Consider the following 20,816-nt stretch of genomic DNA (forward strand, 5'->3'; position numbering starts at 1 on the left):
GAAATCTTTCAGTGGTTTAACATTCCTTAGAGAAAGTTAGAAGTCCTTAGTATGGCATCAAGAACCTTTAATCTTTCCTGATTCTCTCAGTGGATCACATTCATTCAAATTTCAGATACACTAAGTGTTGCTGGGAAAGAGAAAGGGGACATTTGACTTGGGCAGGCCTCAACAAATGACTTCTAGTTATATAATAGGTAGAAGAAGTTTTAACAGTGAGCCTATTCTGTAGCCAAGTTAATTTACTAGGTGAACAATGTCCTGTATGTTGGAAAAATGATTATCTCTGTGATTTATGCTCATAAGATTATGTTTAATATTATGAGGTGAAGTTTACAGTTGAGTGTTATAATTCTACCTTTTTCCCAAAGGTAGAATTCCAAAGACACGTTGCACTGGTCACAGTCTATCGATTGGTTTCTTAGAGAATTTTATAGCTTTCATATGTATATAATATAGTGCTCTTTTAGGATCTTCTTTCAGACCTGGTTCTGAAATTTATAATGCCAAATGTATTTTTTAGCATTTAATAGAAACATTGTTTATTTGTTGGGAGACTGGAAGAGAAGGATGGATAAGGGTGATAATTTGTTGCCTATATTTAGGTTAGCATGTATCATTTTTCTAATATACTCACACATCTGTTTTCATTTTATGTGTAAAATATACAATCAACTTTGATGTGTGGTGATACAGAACAGGAAAAGCTCAAATTAATTGCCTAGTATTTTATAAATAATCTGCATCCAAATCTTCCTTCCTGCTGCTTTCTTTCCCCTAGCCTCCTCCAGAGCTGTGACTGGAGGTAAAACTTAACTGGTTTGAGTTACCTGTTTTTTTCTGCAACCACTGTTGTAAGAGTACTAAGTAAAAAGTCAAATGACTAATACGCTAGAATACTAAGCCTGGTATCCTGATTTGATTAATCAAGACTTATTTATATTGGTTTAAGAGCCTCTACATTGAACCTTAGTTTCACTTGTTTCCAGATTATTTCTATCTTAAAACTGAATATTACCACTTATTCCATAGCTTTAAAGTTTTGTCTTGTGAACATATGCTCAGAACTTTTACCTTTAATGTAGATATTGCATTAGTATAAAATAAAACAGATATTCACAGATATGTGAATTCAGTAAGCATTGAGATTATTTTAGAAAGTTTGAAGGAAAAAAGTTATCTTTATAAATTAGTAGTTTAGCTTCTGATTTTTAGCTCTGAAGATGATCCATGTAAAATAACTTATCTTGAAAAAGTGCATGTTTTTGCAGTAGTACTTAAAAATAAAAAATAGCCTTTCATCTAACAGCTGTGTTTTTAAATCTATTTGAATCTAAGTCCATGAGAATAAGTTTTCTTTTTGCCTAGAGCTCATGCTCAAAGCTTGTAGCAGTGGTTTGCAACTTTTTATCTCTATTATCACTCAGCGTCTATCTTTCCAGGCCATAGTTCAGGGACACAAATCATAGATTTGGGGGCTGGTTGGGGTGGGTGGGGGAGTACAGCAGTAGGTGCATGCAAAACTTTTGAATTAGGGGCCAGTTACCAGATAAGTTTGTGTTTTAGAACAATAACTGAGGTAGCATAAATGAATGGACATATTGGAGGAGAGAGAGACTAGAGTAAGGAAGGCTGATAAAGGGCGTTTGCTGCTTGCTGCTGCTGCTAAGTCGCTTCAGTCGTGTTCGACTCTGTGCGATGCCATAGACGGCAGCCCACCAGGCTCCCCCGTCCCTGGGATTCTGCAGGCAAGAACACTGGAGTGGGTTGCCATTTCCTTCTCCAATGCATGCAAGTGAAAAGTGAAAGTGAAGTCTCTCAGTCATGTCCGACTCTTCGCGATCCCCTGGAGTGCAGCCTACCAGGTTCCTCCATCCATGGGATTTTCCAGGCAAGAGTACTAGAGTGGGGTGCCATTGCCTTCTCCGGATAAAGGGTGTTTACTGCAGCCTAAATGAGGGATGAAAGCCTCACAGACACAACTGGGACAGAAAATTGTAAAAAGAAGTTTCTAAGTTAAGAAACTTAGTTATAGCATTAAAAGAATACAATGTCAGGTGCCTGATTTTCCTAACTCTTCACTTTATGAAGGGGCAACAATACATACTCTAAAGTTTATTGAAGGGGATGATTCTACTGACCTTTTAGCACTGAGATCCTCCTTACTCCTTCCACACTTGTGGGTAAACCAGAGCATTGTGTTGATGACCCATTAGTTGTGACATTTAATATTAAAATTACAAAATCCTTTTCTCAATGCAAGTTATTTTTGTTTATTTTCAGTATTAGAAAGTCAAGACCTTTTGAAGTGAGTAGGTAGTAAAAGATGATGAGTTCTTAGATCTTTACCTCCGAATATATAATGTTAAAAAAATATCATTTAGTGCCAAAAAAACAAACTCTGTTAGAAGTATCCTAAGAGGTCTGAGATGTCTGTGGGAAATTTGAAATAAAGAAGTTATTAGTCATACATTTTCATGTAATGTAACCAATTTCAAGTAAAACATAGTTTCACAAGTAAAAGCTACACCTTTGATTTCACTACCTATCTGCTTTACTGATAAAGCTTAAACTGCTCTGGGATACCTGTTTTCCCAGATCTTTGCATGAGTTGCCTAACAAGCCAGGAAGTCATTTGGCTTTTGCTAGTTTGTATTATCCAGTATCTCCAGTTGCTTCAGTAATTCTTCTAGAAATTCTCAAAAACAATATAATAAATTTGATTTGAAAAGAAATGTAGCTGTTGGCAGGAAGCCACAGTTCTTTGCTCTGTGTGCATCTCCACAGGGCTGCCCAAGTGTCTTAATGATATGGCAGGTGATTTTCCCCAGTGCAAATGATCCAAGGAAGAGGTCACTGAGGAAGCCACCATGCTCTGTGACCCAGTTTGCTTCTATATTCTGTGCCTGGAAATGAGTCATGATGACCAGGCCTCACTCAAGGAGAGGAGATTTAAGTGCCACTTCTTAATAACAGGAGTTTCAAAGAAATTTGTGAGGGTCTATTAAAACCACAAGTGATGTATTCGGAAGTTCGACAATAAGGTGCAGCATCTCCAATTTAAATGATCTGATATGCTTTTAAGTAGAGTTGCCTGTAAATCAAGTCATTTTAATAAAATGCAGGCTACATTAAGTTAAATGAAATGATTATGGTTCAGTGATACTTTTTTCTAATTGGATTGTTGGTAGATTTTTATAATCAAAGAACAAAACTTAAGCCTTTGGAGTTTGCTTCTCATTCAAAAGAGGAAAACTATATTACTTACTTGTACATGACCTCGTTTTCATTTATTTCTAAAGTACTTGATTTTCCTGGTGTAAATAATCCACAAATAAGAGAAAAGAGAGAGTATGAGTTAGAGTTATTTAAAGTGACAAGAGACCTTTCAGCATTCACAAACCATTAAGTATACAGTTGCTCTGATGTTTCTAAGATTAGGTACTGTATGAGCCAGAGCTAGCCATGATGGTGAGAATGATGGTAGTTAACCTTTTCTAGCACTTTCTATGGGCCAGGTTCTATTTCAAGTGAGTTCTATTCATTAATTCTGGTACCTTGTAGGTTTGGCGCTGTTACCGCACCCTCTTACATAGATGTGGATGTGAGCTGGCTTAAAGGGACTAAATAACTTGCTCTAAATCGCACATCTAAGGAAAGGCAGGCCCACCATTCAGAGGGTGCTCTGATGGTTCTTAGCATATGCTAAGCATTTGGTAACTATTACAGGAGTGACTCCTGGGGCCAAGCTATGGTGGAGGTAGTGAGGATAATGGCCACCTCCTTCCACAGGTCCCATGCATGCACTGCTGCACTCCGTGCCCCCAGCCCTGCAGCAGGCCACCACCGACCCACGCCTCACTGGAGACTCCTGGACACTCACGGGCAAGTCTGGGTCAGTCTCTTGTGGGGTCACTGCTGCTTTGTCCTGGGTCCTGGTGCACACAAGGTTGTGTGTGTGCCCTCCAAGAGTCTATTTCCCAGTCCTGTGCAAGTTCTGGCAGCTCTATGGTGGGGTTAATGGCGACCTCCTCCAAGAGGGCTTATGCCACACCCAGGCCTCCTGCACCCAGAGCCCCTGCCCATGCGGTAGTCCACTGCTGATCTGTACCTCTGCAGGATTCGCTCAAACACAGTTCTGGCTGTCTCTGTGGGGTCTCTGGGTCCTGGTGCGCACAAAGTTTGTTTGAGCCCTCTGAGCGTTTCTGGTGGGTATGGGGTTTGAGTCTAAACATGATTTTGCCCCTCCTACCATCTTTCTGGGGCTTCTCCTTTGTTCTTGGGCCTGGGGTATCTCCTTACAGTTTCTCAAGCACTGCACAGCTGCTGCTTCATCTGGTCCCATCACTTCATGGCAAATAGATGGCCAAACAGTGGAAACAGTGGCAGACTTTATTTTGGGGGGCTCCAAAATCACTGCAGATGATGAATGCAGCCATGAAATTAAAAGACGCTTGCTCCTTGGAAGAAAAGCTATGACCAACCTAGACAGCATATTAAATAGCAGAGACATTACTTTGCCAACAAAAGTCCGCTAGTCAAAGATATGGTTTTTCCAGTAGTCATGTATGGATGTGAGAGTTGGGCTATAAAGAAAGCTGAGTGCTGAAGAATTGATGCTTTTGAACTGTGGTGTTGGAGAAGACTCTTGAGAGTCCCTTGGACTGCAAGGAGATCCAACCAGTCCATTCTGAAGGAAATCAGTCCTGAATATTCATTGGAAGGACTGATGCTGAAGCTGAAACTCTAATACTTTGGCCACCTGATGTGAAGAGCTGACTCATTTGAAAAGACCCTGATGCTGGGAAAGATTGAGGGCAGGAGGAGAAGGGGACGACAGAGGATGAGGTGCTTGGATAGCATCACTGACTCAATGGACCTGAGTTCGGGTGGACTCCGGGAGTTGGTGATGGACAGGGAGACCTGGCGTGCTGCGGTCCATGGGGTCGCAAAGAGTTGGACACAACTGAGCGACTCAACTGAACTGACTGGAGTGACTCAGCATACATAGCCAGTGAGTGAAGAGACTTCACCATCTTTTTCTTATGTGTTTTCTCACATGAGTTCAATGGAGGGGGTGTTCCTTTGTTCTTTATTCTGCCTTACTAATTATCTCAAGTTGCCTTTCTTATACCCAGTCTTCAGAGCAAGGGAATACGTGCCAGGACAATGTAGTGGTTAGAAGTATAGGGTCAGAAGCCAGAGGGCCCCTCTTCTAAATCTAGTGCCATTGCTGATTAACTTTGTAACCTTGGGAAATTTTCTGACCTTCATTAAAATACAGTTTTCTCATTTAAGAGGCAGGGCACCTAAAGCCAGTGCTCTGGGACAACCCAGAGGAGTAGGGTGGGGAGGGAAGTGGGAGGGGGGTTCAGGATTGGGGGGACACATGTATCAGTTCAGTTCAGTTACTCAGTTGTGTCCGACTCTTTGTGACCCCATGAATCGCAGCACACCAGGCCTCCCTGCCTATCACCAACTATTGGAGTTCACTCAGACTCATGTCCATCGAGTCAGTGATGCCATGCAGCCATCTCATCCTCTGTTGTCCCCTTCTCCTCCTGCCCCCAATCCCTCCCAGCATCAGAGTCTTTTCCAATGAGTCAGCTCTTCGCATGAGGGGGCCAAAGTACTGGAGTTTCAGCTTTAGCATCAGTAGATGATGGTAAACTTAATAATAGGAATAAATGTTGGACTGTGCTAATACCCAATAAAAGATGATGTGGAGTTTCAGCTTTAGCATCATTCCTTCCAAAGAAATCCCAGGGCTGATCTCTGTGGCCAATTCATGTTGATGTATGGCAGGAATCATCACAATATTAAAATTATCATCCAATTAAAATGAATAAATTAAAAGATGGGGTATTAAGAATACTTACTTTAAAAGAATATTTGTGAGTATTAAATTATGCATGTATTGTACCTGGCATACAATAAGCATGAACAATTTCTGGCTATTTTTTAATTCTTGTGTTCATTACAATATCTAATCCTCTGTTTTTTTCTACTTTGAATAAGAATAGTGACTTCCTTAGGATGTAAAACTGCATTGCTTTTGCAAAATAAGATTTAAATTTTATTTCTGTTACTCCTATGAAGATTTTTTTTTTAAGTCATGTTACAGCATTTCCTGGTCTCCACCACTCCCCCCGCCCCCATCCCCCACCTCTCTGGGCTTTCATTTTGGCTATCAAGTCTGTAGAAGCTCCTTTCTCAGGGAGGCAGAAACCCAAGTGCCTGGGCTATGGGAGCAATCTTGACTGACTGAGATGTCATTATAGAGGGGCTAAGACGTAGAAGGAGAAACCAGGTTAGGACTGTATGTTTGAGAGACAGAGGTAGAACCCTTAAGAAATTCTCTGAGCCGGAAAGTTTGCAGTTCTTTGTAATGGAGCACTTGTACCTTTTAATAGATGCTGTTAACAAATTCACTGATCTTCTGTGATGTGCTTATTTGCCTTCTTTGCAAACTGTGTTTTTTAAGGGCTCTACAGAAATGACATTTGGGATACAGATTTTTTTAAACTTTTTATTTTGTATTGGAGTATGCAAGAATGAATATGAATTGCAGGACACACTGGGCTTCCCCAGTGGCTCAGCGGGTAAAGCATTCCCCTGTAATGCAAGAGACACGGGTTTGATCTCTGGGCCAGGAAGGTCCCCTGGAGGAGGGCATGGCAACCCACTCCAGTATTCCTGCTTGGAGAATCCCATGGACAGAGGAGCCTGGCGGGCTACAGTTCATATGGTTGCAAAGAGTCAGACACGACTGAAGCGACTGAGCTGAGCACATAGTCAATTAACAATGCTGTGTGATTTCAGCTGGACAACTGAGGGACTCAGCCCCGCATACACATGTATCCAGTTCGTTCTTTCTGGGGCTGTTAATAGTCGTTCTCCGCTCTTCTCGAGTAGCATATTGGACACCTTCCAACCTGGGAGACTCATCTTTCAGTATCATATCTTTTTGCCTTTTATACAGTTCATGGTGTTCTCATGATAACTATACTAGGGTGGTTTGCTATTCCCTCCTCCAGTGGATCATGTTTGCCAGAACTCTCAAAACTCTCCGCTCTGACCTGTCGGTCTTGGGTGGCCCTGCACGACATGGCTCATAGCTTCACTGAATTATGTAAGCCCCGTTGCCACAACAAGGCAGTGATCTGTGAAGGGGATACATGTATCCATTCCCCCCTAAGCCCCCCTCCCATCCAGGCTGCCACATAACACTCAACAGAGTTCCCTGTGCTATACAGTCGTTTCTGCTAGTTATCCATTTTAAATACAGCAGTGTCTACATATCTATCCCAAATCCCCTAGCTATCCCTTCTCCCCATCCTTTCCCTGCCCTGCAGCCATAGGTTCATTTTCTTAAGTCTGTGAGTTTGTTTCTATTTCATAAATAAGTTCATTTGTATAATTTCTTTTTAGATTCCACATATAAGGGATGTCATATGATATTTCTTCTTTTCTGTCCGACTTCACTTAGTGTGACAGTCTCTGGGTCCATCCATGTTGCTGCAAATCATGTTATTGAGATTCAGGTTTTGATAAGTGTGACATTGGTAAGATAGCATAAAAAGCTGAAAAATGTTGATAATGTTTATAGTTACCTGTGTAATAGTTCTCTAACAAAAACATGTGTTTTCTTTTCAGCTCTGCCTACTCAGTGGCAGTTTCCCTCATTTCATTTTTAGGTTTAAAAGCATCAACTGGAATTGACTTACTTTCGAAAACCGGACCAACGCAAATTGGACTTGATACTGTAGATTCACTAGCAAACAAGCAATGTCATCTAATGAACAAGAAAGGCTCTGCTGTTATAATGGAGAAGTCCTTATTTTTCGTTTGTCTGAAGGAAATTTTGTAGATGAAGGGCCTAAAAAAACTCCTGTGTTACATGTCAGAAGAATGGTATTTGGCAGAGGACCAGGGGGATTTGTTCAGAAATCCACTGGATTCTTTAGCATAAAAGAAGAATACTCTCATTTAAAAATTATGTGTTGCAACTGTGTTTCAGATTTCAGAACTGGAATCAATCTGCCTTATGTTATGATACAGTGCATTAAAGAAAAGAACATTTTCAAATATTTTCTACTGTTTCTTCATGGTACCAATAAATTTGAAAAGTGTTTGAGTTTTAGACTAGGCTATGAGATGAAGGACAGTATAAGGGTCCTTAATGGCCCTTTAGTTTTATGGAGACATGGTCAGACATTCTTTTATGTCTCTTCTCAAACTGGCAAAGTTGTCACTGTGTCTATGAACTTTTCCTCTGTTGAGTGGGCAGGGGAGATTGAAAATCTAGGTATGGTTTTGTTAGGACCAAAGAGATGTTATTTATCTGCAGAAGGATGCACTCCAAAGCCTTCAAAATCAGATTATGCAACTTGGAATACCCACTTCTGTGCATACTCTCTTGAAAGGGCAGAAATAATAAGTGATACATATATTATCCCTCCTGCTTATACCAGCATGATAACATTTGTACATGTCTGTTCAACTGAGATTGTCAATGGCCAGTTAAGAATGTCTCTGATTGCCCTTACTCAAAGAAATCAGCTGATTTCATTCCTAAATGGGACTCCTACAAGTGTGTGCCAGCTTCCATTTGGAGATCCTTGTGCAGTTCAACTTGTGGATTCAGGTGGAGAAGACCTCCTTTTCATCATATCCTTTAAGTCCAATGATGCTTGTGCTGTTTGGGAAAAGAGCTTTCAGGTATGGTACTTATAATCATTCAGTTGCCATCATCTTAGACCTACTAAGCATCCCTACGCTTCATAGGATTCATCCTAGAGTCTTATTATCCAAATTGATTTTTAGTTCTGCACTGAAGGAAATAATGTATGTTACAGCATTCCTTTTTGTTAAAATGATTATCTGAATGTTTTGCTTTGCCATTTTGAATCATAAAACCCTTGAGTTTTTGGAAATACATGAATACATAACTACAATTATTATCTATCTATTTGTCTTTTACCATAACTGTTTCTAATTTTCATTAATGTGATAATAATTGGATTTGTGTTTTTACTTAGAATAAGACCATAAGCCTTTCTGGAAAACTCAAATCAGTTGTTGAACTCTGAAGAAGTTGGTAGTTGTCATTTTAAACTTGAAATCTAGAGGAGTTCCTTGAAACCTGTCATTATCTCTTTAGAGACAAATGATGGTTCTCCAGAGAAAAGCAACGTGTTAATTTTTCTAGAAATTGTTGCTTAGAGAATTGCATTACATTACATTTTGAAACTCAAGAGTTGTCCCCTGAAAAAGCATTCACATTTTATCTATATATAGTCATGTCTTTTAATGTAAGGTTTGAAATTGCTTTAAAATACTCACTGGTATTGAACGTTCAATAACAAGTAGAAAGGTGTAGAAAATGAAAAGGAAATTGGAGGATTGGAATTATGTGTCTCCAATAATATCTCTCTGACCCTGATGTTTTGTTAACATTGCATCCTCCCGGCATAAGATGTTTATCAGCACATTCAGTTATGTGTGCTGAAGTGTTAATAATCTGAGATCTTCCAAAGCAGTTTTTAGTACATTATACAGCTTTTTAAGTTCTTGTGCTACTTTGGAAAACAAAAAGCAGCAGATACTGCCTTCCTTGGTGTGCCCTGTCCATTTTATTAGAAGCTCAGTTAAAATTTCTCTCATTGTATTATTGCCTTGATATGAAATATTGATAAATGCTTCAGAAAGCTTGAAAGGCTTTTTTTTTTTAAATTTGAATGTGTATACGTGTGTTTGTGTGTGTGTGGAAATAGGTTGAAATTATGTTTTATGAGACTTTTCCTTGTAGACTAGATTACCTTGATGCTAGTAGGAATTATGTTCAACCTCTGCAACACATAGAGGACTTAAATTCTCAAAAGGAAAATAATTTGAAAACTGTCCTGTTTTTATCTTGAGAGCAATCTTTAAAAGCTCATCACACTTTTCTTTCAAGGTTTTGTGGGAAGGTAGCATTTTCTGTTTGAAGAAGTGGTGTGGGGAAAAGCATCTGTTAATAGTAAAGCCTATACTCCTTATTGGGGTTAGAGTAGTGGGAAGAACACTGTTAACCTTGGGTTTCAATCCCAGATGAACACCATACTCGTGTTACCTTAAGGGATGTATTTACTTTTTGTGAACTCGTTTTCTTTCTGTATAAATTTGTGATCATCTTGCCTCAGAGAGAGAATTCAATTAAATGATGTTGTAAAGTGACCTGGACAGCACCTGGTGCTCAAGACAAGCCCAGAAAGTGGCAGCTACTATCTTGTTGGATGAAGGCTAGGGCTATCATCAGCAATGGTGCTTACCTAAGGTTCCCTCTTCACCTGGCTAAGGAGTAGTAACTTCCTGTCTCATTCATTCAGTGGAATAGTCCTCTCTTACTTGAAATGGGTCCCCTGCTCGGACACCATAGAACTCTGCCACCGACACATTACCCAAGGCAGAAGACTGTATCACTGTTTGTACATGGGCCTGTAGCTGTGGGCTCTCTGCTTTGAAATCGTATCCTAGGGTTCTTTTTCTACACTAGACCACCAGGTTATTTACCTCCGTCTCTACTGACAATCGCTATGCTACCTTTTCAGGGATTCCGTACTTCTAAGCTGTTCTCAAGTGCCCAGTACTGAATGCTCAGGAGCTACATCCTGATACCTACAAGTTAAGCGCTTCTAGATTGTCTCTGATACCTTGCCACTCTGGGAGTTTCACAGCTCCTGTCCCTGTCATGGTGTTTATTTATACACACCTACTTAAAAAGCAAACAATGTAGCTTATGGTAAAATACTTGATTACTTTAGCAACAAGAATAAAGGTTAAGAATCTACAGATAAAAGGTGGAATAATCATGTCAGAAAACCTGAGTTAAGGGAAGTAATTGCATTTGAGCAATTACGCTTTGTTTAGCAGTTAAGAGAAATAAAGTAAATACAGGAGGTTTTGTAATTGAATGGAACATACTATTAAGGGGAAAAATATTTTTCTCATTGCCTAGCGAAAGGAATTTCCTGTTTGTGGTATCAAGAGGTTTTAAATAGTAAAATGAATACATTATTGAGTAATGAAATGGTGCCTTTGATGGTTTTGCCCCCAAATGGGAGAAAACATCAGATGTAGTCTTCCTTTGGGTTGGCTGTGGATTTCATCCATCCATCCTTTTACTACTTTATTACAAACAGGAATTAAGGCAACTTACAAAGATAGGTGAACTACAAATAAGCATAAATTAGAATAAATAATGAAAATCAAGGTTACTGTGTTCTGAGATCAATGCTTCATGAAGGCCCTAGTCCTTAATCCAGTGGTAGGGCTTGAAAGAGAGAGCTGAGTGTGGATAAAAACATGATTAGCTTTTCTCCTAGGCTTTTTCTTTTGAGTAGAAATTATCTCTGCAAGTTGGGGCAAGTATCCTTGTAGCAGGCATTTCAAAATTGAGATCATTGTCAAGTATGTGTGCAACAGATAGTGGTGTGTTGTCAGGTAGAAAGAGGCCAGTATGTTTAGAGGCGTGATGTCCAATATGGTCAGTAGTCACTGGCTCCAGGTGGTGATTCAGCATTTGCAGTGTGGCTGGTCAGGTTTAGGATGTGCTGTCCATGTCAAATACATAGCAGATTTCAAGGGCTTAGTAGAAAGTGGGAGTAAAATATTAATAATTTTTCTTGATTCTGTTGAATTGAAGTGATAATATTTTAGCTGACTAAAATGCCTTTTAAAAGTAAAATCACCTTTTTACTGCTACTAGAGAATTTTCTTTTATTGGCTACTGGAAAATTGAAAGTCATGTATGTGCCTTGCGTTTGTAGCTCATCTATATTTGTTTTGGACAGCCCTCTTCTAGAGCTAGAGATTGCAGGTGTGTGTACATGCATGCGTGCATAGCTCTGTGGTGTTTGTGTGCTGAACACATTCTTATTACTAGTGTCTCTTGGCATGGTTCATTATAATGCATGCTACTCGTGGTGGAGTGGTGGAAGAAAGGGAGGCTATGGGTTTACAAATAAGCTTTCTCCCTGCATGAGTGAAAACTCACTGTTTTGAGTGAAACATCACTGCTTTGGAATTAGCCTTATAGGGGAAAGATCGATATTTGATTATGTAGCTTGAAGAGTCTTATGTATTCTTCCTTGAATGCAAGCTTCCCTCTACCTGGAAGATGATGTATCCATTCTTCTGGGGTTCTGCATGGGGTTTTCAGCTTTTCTGCCTGAGGGAGAAGAAATTTCTGATCCCTCTGTTAGTTTTCCAGGGGATCAATCTGGAAGCCTTCAGCTTTTGGATCTTTAAGAAGTTGTCTTCTATTTTAAACTTGGAATTTCACATTCTGGTATAAATTTAACAAATCATTCCAATAGGCTGTGATGATTCTAGGTGCCCCACTGTTAGGATCTCTTCCCTTCTGTGCCCCACATAATCACTCTGTTCTCTCCTACCAGAATTCAGCATATATTAATTAATTATAATTTCATATGGACTCTTACTCTGCTTTGAGAGCTCTTAAAAGTGTTTGCTAGTACCTTCTAGTTACCTAACGTAACTGAATTCCTTGTGTAATTGGTTTGATCATAAATACATATCCACTAAGGCTTATGGAGTGAGGGTTATCCTTAAATTAACCAGTTAGAGAACGAATCTTCACTAAAGTTAGTCATGAGAAGTGTTAACATTTATAAATTATAATAAAAATTTTATACAGGAATCAGACAAATTGGGCGTTGATAAAATATTAAATATAAGTATAAGTATAAATATAAGTATCTTGCTATCTACAAATTTATGACTCCTTATGTCTTCTGATCTCCCAATATCTTTATTTTAGTTTGGTTCTTAGTGTTTGCACTACCATTTTCATGACTGACTTGTAAGATCGAAGATGACAAAGTGGATCTACGTGCACAAAAGGATTTAGCTCACTTTCTATGTATTCATGTGTCCTTTCTTTGTTCCTTCTTTACCACTCTCTTTCAGGTCGCTGCCAAGTGGCAGAAGATTAGTTCAGTACTGATAGATGACTTCTTTGGAACTGGAACGGAACAAGTACTGCTACTTTTTAAGGACTCCTTGAATTCAGATTGCTGGAGTTCCTTTGAAATAATAGGCCATGACACCTTAAACTGTTTGGTAGGTTCTGTTTACTTTTTATACATTACTTTAAGAACGTTTTAGAAAATGTGAGTACTTTAAAGCTTTTGACTTACCTTTAAATATTTGTTTCATACTTTTGACCCACCTTTTAAATATTTTGATTGCATACTTAAAAATACATACATTGAATCTTTTAAATAGTATATTGACTCTCCTTTCAACAAATGTCATGCAGTTGTATACCAAATGTTATACAAACAGTATACCATTACTGTTTTTGGTGTAAATTTGAAATACAGTATATCTGGTATTTGCTCATGACAATACTGTAAATTAATTTCATCATTGCTTCTGAAGAGCACATTTTATGCCAATAAAGCATGGTGATATTAGATTTATTAAGGAATAAAATCAAGTGAAAGTGCTTTATTAAAAGAAGTAACAGTTCACAATGTGTTAAGATCTTGAACGTAAGAGAAATAATACCCCCAAAGTTTCAGACCTATCTTAAATATCTCAGGCTCAGTTTTTTTATTAGTAAAATGACAATAATTCTAATTCTCTCTAGTTAGGACATTTTATAAAAACCTAGTAAGCTGATACTTTTTGAGGCAGTATACAAATGTTCCATGGGTGGTGATAGTGGTATTCATTTTTTTCCTAGTTAGGAGAAAATGGTGTATATTGTGGCACACTGCTTTTTTGGATAAACTTTAATTGTATTTTGTTAATCTTAGGAATTTTCAGTTTATTTCAAAATTTCAGTTTTAATGTGCGGTTTTGTTTACTAGAGTGAAACGTTGGATTGCAATGAAGATGACCTATTTGACGACAAACATGAGAATTGTTATTTGGTGGTCCTACCTCTGGAAAGAAGATTGAAAGTTAGTGTCTGTTTCGTTTTGCCTTTTTTGGATTTGTGCTGTTCTAAATGAAGGAAAGAACATTGAACGAAAGGTCCTTAAAGTATAAGCAATGCAGTGATTGGGGGAAAAAGAAATGGTACAGGTTATCTCCTGCTTTTCAGAAGTTTGCTTTATGCTACTTTGCTTACTGCCATTTTGGTTTACGCCACTTGGCTTTTAAGAAAGACCTCCATTAGCAAAAACTGTTTTTGCTAGCCAAAAGAAATCTGAAGAGGAGTTTTGCTTTTATGAAAAAAGGGGAAAGCGAAAAATAGTGTTCAGCATTTGCTTTGCAACAGGCCATTGCAGCACACATCCCAAGCAGCAAGAGTAGTCCTGCCAAGCTCCTTTTCTGGACCTTATCTCAGCCTCTCAGCAACCAGCCGCCACGGCTTTCACCTGGGTCTGTGAGCACCTGGGCTCTATCTCGATTTATTTGGTGCTGCTGCTGCTGCTGCTAAGTCACTTCAGTCATGTCTGGCTCTGTGCGACCCCATAGACGGCAGCCCACCAGGCTCCCCCGTCCCTGGGATTCTCCAGGCAAGAACACTGGAGTGGGGTGCTATTTCCTTCTCCAATGCATGAAAGTGAAAAGTGAAAGTGAAGTCGCTCAGTCGTGTCTGACTCTTAGCGACCCCATGGACTGCAGCCCACCAGGCTCCTCCATCCATAGGATTTTCCAGGCAAGAGTACTGGAGTGGGGTGCCAATGCCTTCTCCATTATTTGGTGCATCCCTTACCAAGATATGTCCTAAGGTAATTGCTTCTTTGCTTTACACGATTTCCTCATGGCGTACAAAAGGTTTCATAGGCATGCTCTGCTTTTGGTTAGTGGGGGAAACTTGTATTTCAAAGGATCTATTTCCTTTTTCGGTCCCTCTGTAAAAGCTATTAAGACATTACTTATAAATATATCGTCTAAAATGATAGTTTTTTGTAATAAGATTGTGTAAATTTGATAAGACTTATAAAACATAAATATCTGTCTTTTGAAAATCACGTATTTTGTAATTTTAGGGTCGGTATACCATTACTCCTTTAAAAGAGCAGTAAATATGATGAATGATGACATGTTCCAAACATGAATAGTTTACCTTCAAGTTTTCCATACAAAGCTCTCTAAAAAAGATTTTGATATTTTCCCAAGTGTACAAAGGTACTGCATATTCCCTGTAAAATACTCAAACTTTAATGCCAAGAAATATTAAAAAGAGACTAACAATTATCTTTAATTCTACTACTGTGATATAACCAGTGTTAAAACTCTGACTTGCATATTCTTATTGATGTTTTTGATGAATATATACAAGTTTACATGGAAATGTGATTATAAGATGCCTGTTCTCACATAACCTGCCTTTTTTCATTCATAAAAATTTTCAAATATACAGAAATTTCATAGAATAATACAGTGATCATCTCTAGTCCGCATGTAGATTCCCCTATTGTTACTTTATAAAAATCATATTTGCCTTATCTGTTTCTGCTTGTGTGTGTGTACATGTATTTGAAAGTTGCAAATATTCAGTATTTCACTCTTATGTGTTTTAGCAGGAATCTCCTAAAATAAGGACATTCTCCTGTGTGACCCCAATACCGTTGTTCACTTAGAAAGTTAATATAATCTCTTAGTTTTATTTACTATTCAGTCCATATTCAGAGGGCTTCAACTGCCACAAAAATGTTTCATATGGCTGCTTTTTTCAGGATCCAGTCAGTGTTTGCACTTGATTATTATATGTCTCATTGGTCTTTTTCTCTAGAATAAGCCCTCCGCACCTTTTGAAAAAATGACACTGCTGAGGCCAAGCCAGTTGTCCCTCCTTTTGGATTTGTCTGACTGTTTCCTTGTGTTGTCCTTTATGTTTTTCTGTATCCCTGGCAAAGTTTTTTGGTGAAGGGCCAGATAATAAATATTTATACTTTGCAGGCCCTTAAAAAGTTTTTTTTTTGCAAGTATTTTAATATTAAAGTGAATTCACTAAATACTTAGTGAACACATATTAGATGTAAATGTGAATGATAGATAAATAAAGCATCATAGTGGACAAAGAACCGTAAAGGAAAAGGTGGATTACCTTAAAAACTTTTGTGCTCCAAACAAAGTAAAATAAAAAAACCAAATTTTATAAAAGGAAATTATAAAATTTGACAGAGGATTAATTTACTTAATATAAAATGCATTCTAAAACAGTATTGTTGAGCATATAAAGTGGCCCAGTCTCTTTAAAGGAAGTTTGTTATAGCTATTAAAATGTGAATTGCATGTCTTTTTATTGTTGCAATTTCACTTCTAGAAATCTGTTCTAAGGTTGTACTTACACATGTAAAACTGATTTTACAGGAATATTTAAGTAGTATTTATAAACACAATTCAGTCAAAATCTAAATAGCCATCATTAGGAGTATGGTAAATAAATTATGATTTAACTGAATCATGGAATACTATGTAGCTGTCAAAAAGGATAAGGTACCTTTTTATACAATCTTTAAGTGATGCCAAATAACTTAATTTATGAAAGCATGGCTTTTAGAAATTCCACTTCTGACAATATGTCACTTAAAATTTTGAATCAACTCTGATAATAAAAAACAACTTAAAATGGTAGTTGAAATATATATTTTTTAAGCTTCAAAAGCTAAAAATATTAATATAAGAATAGATTAGCAGACCAAACTCTAAAGGCTGAGACCCAGAGAGACAAGTAGAACACGATTGCCCTGGGAGCATTCTGTATTTAAACTAAAGCAGTAGTACCCCAGTCACCCAGCAAAACCAACATAAAGTCCTCTGCAGGAACATACATTTATCCTTGGCATCTTCTGAATCTCACAAATAATTTTTTAAAGAAAATGAGCCACCCACGTGAGTGGACGAGTGAGCACATGAAGAAACAAGGCATCCTAATTAATTATTCACAGAAAATAACCAAATACCATTTCTGTAAACAAGTATCCGCATGTTACCACTGGCTCTTATTGTGGCTAAAAACATTTCTAAGCTCTGGAAGACCTTTTAGAGATGAAGAGATCTACCCTCTTCACCATTTTGCATACAGGGAAGCTGATGGAGAGCCAGAAATGTGAGGTGGTTTGTGGAGCTGGAACTGGAGGTCAGCCCACTGTCTTTTCCCCTCTATAGTTTATTTTCCAGCCACTCATTGAAGGGGATAAGGCAAGACCTTGGAGACACTTGTACATGTGTCCAAGAAGGTTCACAGTGTTGGTGGTAATGCTCCACAACTGGGCCCAGATGTCCACCAGCGGGAGGGGGAGAGGGCAGCTGGGGTAGTGAGCTGATGGGATGCTACAGGCACGAGCTACAGCTACTAGTGAGAAATGGATGAGTTGAAAAGTGAGCGCATACAGAATGACTCCACCTACAAAAGTTCAGAAGCAAAAGACACACACGAATTAAACATATTCTTAGGAGTTGATATGATGATGGTAAAATGATGAAGAAGTTATCTTGAAAGGGGAGAGTAGTGTTACCTCCAGTGGAGAGAGGTTCTCGATTGGGGAAGGCCCATGGGTTGCTCTGAAAGTGCTGCTTTTTTGACCTGAGTGTGGTTCCAGTGGTTTCTACTTCATCCTTAGTCTGTGAATTTTTTTTTTTTATCTTGTGCACTTTTCTGCATGTATGAGAGTGGTCACAATAAGAACAGGAAAGCAAGATTCAGTGTCACACAGTACAGTGTGCTCCTGTATTTGGTTTGGGGTGGGTTTTATTTGTTTTAGGGGAGAAGAATGAAAACACACCTTAACATACACATGGGAAAGTTCTGGAAAGCTAAACAATCTTTTGTCTTTACCAGTGGGATTGAGGGTCTAGGAAGGGAAAGTGAGATCTCTTTGTATGTTGTTTCAGTACATTGTCATGGGCTTATTTCATACTTTTATAACAAAACTAACACCATAGAACATTTCAGTAGTCTAATGAGTCACGATTTATTCTTAGAGAATTGGGATCATGTTGACAAGAGTCAGGAAGTGAGAACACGGAAAATTTCTGAGGGGGTCCTCATTGTCAACCTGCCCATGTGTCCCTCTTCCACCCCCTACCCCTCCAGCATTTTCAAACTTGGTTTTCCACCTTGGACAGGTACATCTCATGTCCCCTCAGTCATGAATTACTCAACCAGTGAGTGATGGAGTGTGAGTGATGTGGAACCCTCAGAACTAGGTCAACATAGGAAGTTTTAAAATATTAGCTAGACACTTGATATATTTTGTGCAATGGGGTAAGATAGGGTTCAGTCTGCATTCTCCAACTTCTATTCATTGATAAAAGGAAAAAAAATCTGTCTTAAAATGTAATTTAAAAGAAAGGCAAATATAGGATGTATCTTGTTTTTTTTTTTAATCCAGAAAAACATATATTAAAAGCCAGATTAATACTTGAACAGTCTCAGATCACCATCTGCAATGAAACAGCTTCTGAAAGTTCAATGGCGCAACTCTTTAAATTTTCAGAAGTAAAAAATATTTCATGAATGTTTTATCCTTACTGTTGATATCTATTTATCTGGTATAATAACAGGAACAGGTTGCTCTTTGCCCATTGAGAGCCATTTTATCTCCCTGGTAGTTAAGAGTTAACCCCAGCATCGAGTTTATTTGCACAAAAATAAACATGTGACAGTTTGGGATCTGTTATATATTACCTTTAAAATTTTGCTGTAAAGGTCATATAAACAGATTATTTCAAGCAATATTAAATCAAAAGTAAGCATTTCTATTCATAATGAGACATCTTATTCTTGCAGAAATTATTTCAACAAGAAAAAGTTTTCTTGTTGGGGTAGTCCTTATTTTTTATGCATATTGATTAAATTTATTCATATTCATATCAATACTTCTCAGTTGTGAAACATGTGAATACGCTGACATTGTCTCAGTTTGATATGTAAGCTATTGCATTTATTTGCTGTATTATTTTCCTTTGTAATTAGGGATTTCATTTTTTAATAAAATAGTTTTGCTCTGAGTATTCATTGCTAGCTATAGGAAAATGAATTAATAAGCAAATTTGGAGAAGATACCTACTTAATTATTAGTATATTTGGTTTTATTTGAAATTATATCTCTGACAATGGTTTTTCTTTATGCTTTATAGGTTGGTTTCATTTCTATTTGGAAATTACAGCAGCATCTCTTGCTTAAGGAAAAAATTATATCAAAATCTTACAAGGCTTTAATGAACTTGTTTCGAAGAAGAGATGATAGTACATTAAGTGCAGAGGAGGTAAAGTTAAAATGTGACCATTTTATCGTTTTATGAATTGAAGATCTAAAAGCTATTTAGGAGTTATTTAAATTGGAGTATTGGAATGTATTAGAAAGTGCTGTTCAATGAATCAAGAAGCACGATGGCAGAGATTATGTAATGGTGGGCTTTTATGACATTGAAAACTGGTTAAAAAACCAATATTTTAACCAGTTTGCAAATTATTCTATATGATATTAAAATCTCAGTTGTCAGCCACCTTGAGGAACAAGTTTGTTTTTTTTTTAAAGATATAACTATTAAACTGTTTATTTGTATAGTTTGAATAGAAATTACTCTTAAGTGAATTACAGTTAGTCCTTGAACAACATGGGTCAGGAGCTCCAGCCCTATGTGCAGTTGAAAATTTGCAAGTCGTATTACTGTGGACCCTCTGTATCCTTGGTTCCCCATCTGCAGATTCAACCACCCAGGGAGTATGTAGTGCTGTAGTATTTACTATTGAAAAAAAATTCACATATAAGTGAAAGTGAAAAGTATAGTCACTCAGTCACGTCCGACTCTTTGCGACCCCATGGACTTTAGCCCACCAGATTCTTCTGTCCATGGGATTCTCCAGACAAGAATCCTGGAGTGGGTTGCCATTCCCTCCTCCAAGGGATCTTCCCGATCCAGGGATTGAACCTGGGTCTTCCGCTTTGCAGGCAGATTCTTTACCATCTGAGCCACCAGGGAAGTCCTCACATGTAAGTAAGTGGACCTGCACAGTTCAAACCCTTTTTGTTCAAGGAACAACTGTATATGTTTTCTGACTTATTCAACAGAATATATTAATTATTATTTCATTTTGTGTTAATGGTGACATAATTTCATCTTTAATATAATGATTGTTCTTTTAGTCTGTTGTGTGATTCATTTCTAAGAGTATTTATTCCTCTAGTTAATGTCCCTAAATTGCTATGCCTTTTCAGTCCTCCTATTTGCTTTTTATAATTTTATTTTCATTTTCCTTGTGGTTGACCATCATAAGAACCTCTTCAGGTACCTTGCAGTTACTTATGCCAGTGTGGTAGTGTAGAATATTAGCAAAAACTGCTTTGACTTCATAAAAAATAGTGTTTATACATATTTGTTTCATACAGAGAAAAATAGTATAGTTGAATTACAGATAAATCAAGACAAGCTGGACATAAACACACTTGAAGTTGCATTTTTTCCTTTCCTCAGGTGACTTTAACATCTTACTCTGACTTCGCTCTAAGATTTACCATTCTTATATGGTCTTTGCCTTCTGGTCTGTATTTCAGTCTTAGGCAGCATGAGGATTTTTGCCCAAAATGATTCCCATTAATGTAAGAAACAGAAAGCACATCATGTTGCATTTCTGTGTTACGTATTCTCAGCCTCCTGGGAGCCCCTCATGCAAGTCCTGTTGAAAGCCATTGTTCGGTTCTCCCCATTTCCCCTTTCTTTTACTTGAGCCCGTGATTTTGGCTGATATTAGAAAAGGGGAAGAAAGGTTAGAAAGTAATGCATTGAAATCACTGTCTGGAAGGCCACTGTTTTGAGCCCTTCACATTGCTATCTTAAAGCAA

At 38.0% G+C, this 20,816-nt stretch overlaps 1 protein-coding gene across 1 annotated transcript in view; it reads left to right on the forward strand.

The window, feature by feature from the left end:
- The first annotated feature begins 7,527 nt into the window (after positions 1 to 7,527).
- Positions 7,528 to 20,816, forward strand: part of FANCB (Fanconi anemia complementation group B) — a 13,825-nt gene continuing 536 nt past the window's right edge. Inside the window, exons 1-5 of the mRNA XM_018043713.1 lie at positions 7,528 to 7,544; positions 7,770 to 8,721; positions 12,973 to 13,125; positions 13,881 to 13,973; positions 19,111 to 19,239. Coding sequence (XP_017899202.1) covers positions 7,528 to 7,544; positions 7,770 to 8,721; positions 12,973 to 13,125; positions 13,881 to 13,973; positions 19,111 to 19,239 — 1,344 coding nt within the window. The remainder of the gene's footprint in view (positions 7,545 to 7,769; positions 8,722 to 12,972; positions 13,126 to 13,880; positions 13,974 to 19,110; positions 19,240 to 20,816) is intronic.

This window comes from Capra hircus (genome assembly GCF_001704415.2).
Source record: "Capra hircus breed San Clemente chromosome X unlocalized genomic scaffold, ASM170441v1, whole genome shotgun sequence".
NCBI lineage: Eukaryota > Metazoa > Chordata > Mammalia > Artiodactyla > Bovidae > Capra > Capra hircus.